The sequence below is a fragment of the Colias eurytheme genome, chromosome 22 (genome assembly GCF_061535395.1).
Source record: "Colias eurytheme isolate Ceu_HAF_F1 chromosome 22, ilColEury1 Martin Lab GWU primary, whole genome shotgun sequence".
Classification (NCBI taxonomy): domain Eukaryota; kingdom Metazoa; phylum Arthropoda; class Insecta; order Lepidoptera; family Pieridae; genus Colias; species Colias eurytheme.
In genome coordinates this window covers 8,421,366-8,423,204 of record NC_143001.1, presented here as the reverse complement: position 1 = coordinate 8,423,204, position 1,839 = coordinate 8,421,366, and the positions used below count along the sequence as shown (strand labels likewise).

General features: G+C 60.6%; 1 protein-coding gene across 1 annotated transcript; it reads right to left on the bottom strand.

Moving 5' to 3' along the window:
- Positions 1-304: 304 nt before the first annotated feature.
- Positions 305-1,132, bottom strand: LOC149898823 (uncharacterized; the record flags this gene model as incomplete). The annotated part of the gene is made up of 1 exon (XM_090114857.1): positions 305-1,132. A coding segment is annotated over exon 1 (828 nt), but the record flags the coding sequence as incomplete, so codon positions are not given.
- Positions 1,133-1,839: the final 707 nt, after the last annotated feature.

The following is a 1,839-nucleotide window of genomic DNA, read 5'->3' as shown; positions in this document are numbered from 1 at the left end:
ACAAGGGCGGGGCCCAAGGGCGAAGCTTTTGCCTCACCCTCTTATACGGCCGACCCCAAGGTTCGCGGTTCAAACTCTCGAGCATCTCTTCCCATGCACGGGTCTTAGCGCTGCTGATGGCGTGCTGCAGAGACACAATGCAGTCCCTATAGACGGCGTATAACCGCGCTTCCTCCTCTTCGTCACGCCGCCTACGGCGCCTGTGCCTGGTGTACGCCCGCCTCGCAGCCACGCATGAAGCACGCAGCTGGGCAACATCGGCGGACCACCAGTACATTTGGCGCCTACGTGGAACCGACCGCACCCTCCGCATGCTCGCGTCGCACACCTGAGACATAGCTTCGGCAAGCCAAGTGGCCTCCTCCTCTACGTTTTCGCCGCCATTCTGCTGCGACGGGAGCCAAGCCTGCACTAAGGCAGCCTCAATGAGGAGCTCCCTATCGAGGCTACCAAGTGCCCAGCGTGGACGACAATCGCCAGGGGGGAATTGACTGGGAGCCGTCGAGGGCGTGGAGACGCTAAACCGGATATAACGGTGATCCGAGAGCGTCTCCACGTCCAAAAGAACCCTCCAGTCTTGTATACGACGAGCGAGAGGGGGGCTCGCAAACGTGACATCCACAATGGATCCACCCCTCTGCCGAACACACGTTAATTCTGCTCCACGGTTAACAACCGTCAGTCCCGACGCAACTGCCCAGTCAGCGAGTGTCGAGCCACGTATATCACTTGCCACGCAGCCCCAAGACACCGACTTGGCGTTCAGGTCCCCGGCCAGAAGTACAGATTGAGGTTGTGCGAAGTCTAGCAGATCCCTCAGCTCAACCAAGAACTGCTCGAAATCGGCGAGGCAGCGGTTCGGCGAGAAGTACGCCCCCACAACGGTGAAGCCATTGACAACCGCCGAGACGCATCCCCGTCGCCTTATGATTTGCTCAAGCTGTGTGTCGCCTTGAGCAACCAGCGCCACCAAGCCATCCAGATCGCCCACCCAGTTATCCCGGGGGGGCAGATTGTATGGCTCAGACACTACCGCCACGTCAATCTCCCACTCTGCCAGACTCTGATGTAAAAGGTCCTGGGCCCTGGCACAGTGGTTGATGTTGGCCTGTAGAAAACGCAGTGGGGCCATTACTGCGTTTCCATGGCTGCCTCCGTTTGCGGTACCTCATCAGGCACCGGAGCAGAGCGTGATGGCGTTGGAGCGCCATCTTGCTTCCGCATTCCACCTCTTTTAGGCTTCGGGGCCTTACAGGCTGCGCTTCCAAGCCGATGCTCTGCCGGTAGCTTTGCCTCCGTGCATAGGGCACAGCGAGCGGAGGCGGCATCGCATCCACCAGCTTTATGGCCTGTTTCACTGCAGCGGAAGCAAGTGGCACTCCTGTCCGTCGGCGAGGAGCACGTGGCGCTGACATGGCCCACCTCCAGGCAGCGGTAACAGCGCAGGGGCTTCTGCTCGCTGAGAGAGACTTTCGCCGAAGCCCACCCAACCATTACGCGCCCCGCCTGCGCCAGCTTCTTCGCCGCAGTCACCGGGCAACTAACCCAGGCTGATACAGCACCTCGGGGGCCCGTGCGCAGGCCACCACACTTCACATGCTCCGCGGTACACTCCCCTGCGCGCGATACCGCAGCCGCAATGTCCTCGACTGTGGCCGAGTCATCCAGGCCAGTGATTCGCAGGTCTGCGCACTTGACCGGCCTGGACACCTTAACGTTATCCTCACCGAGGACCTCCCGCAATTTGGCGGCAAGGGAGTCCGCTTCCTTGGTGCTGGTAGCACCGGGGATCTCTAGTATCCTGGCACCAGTGACAGCGCGCTTAAAACGCATTGCACT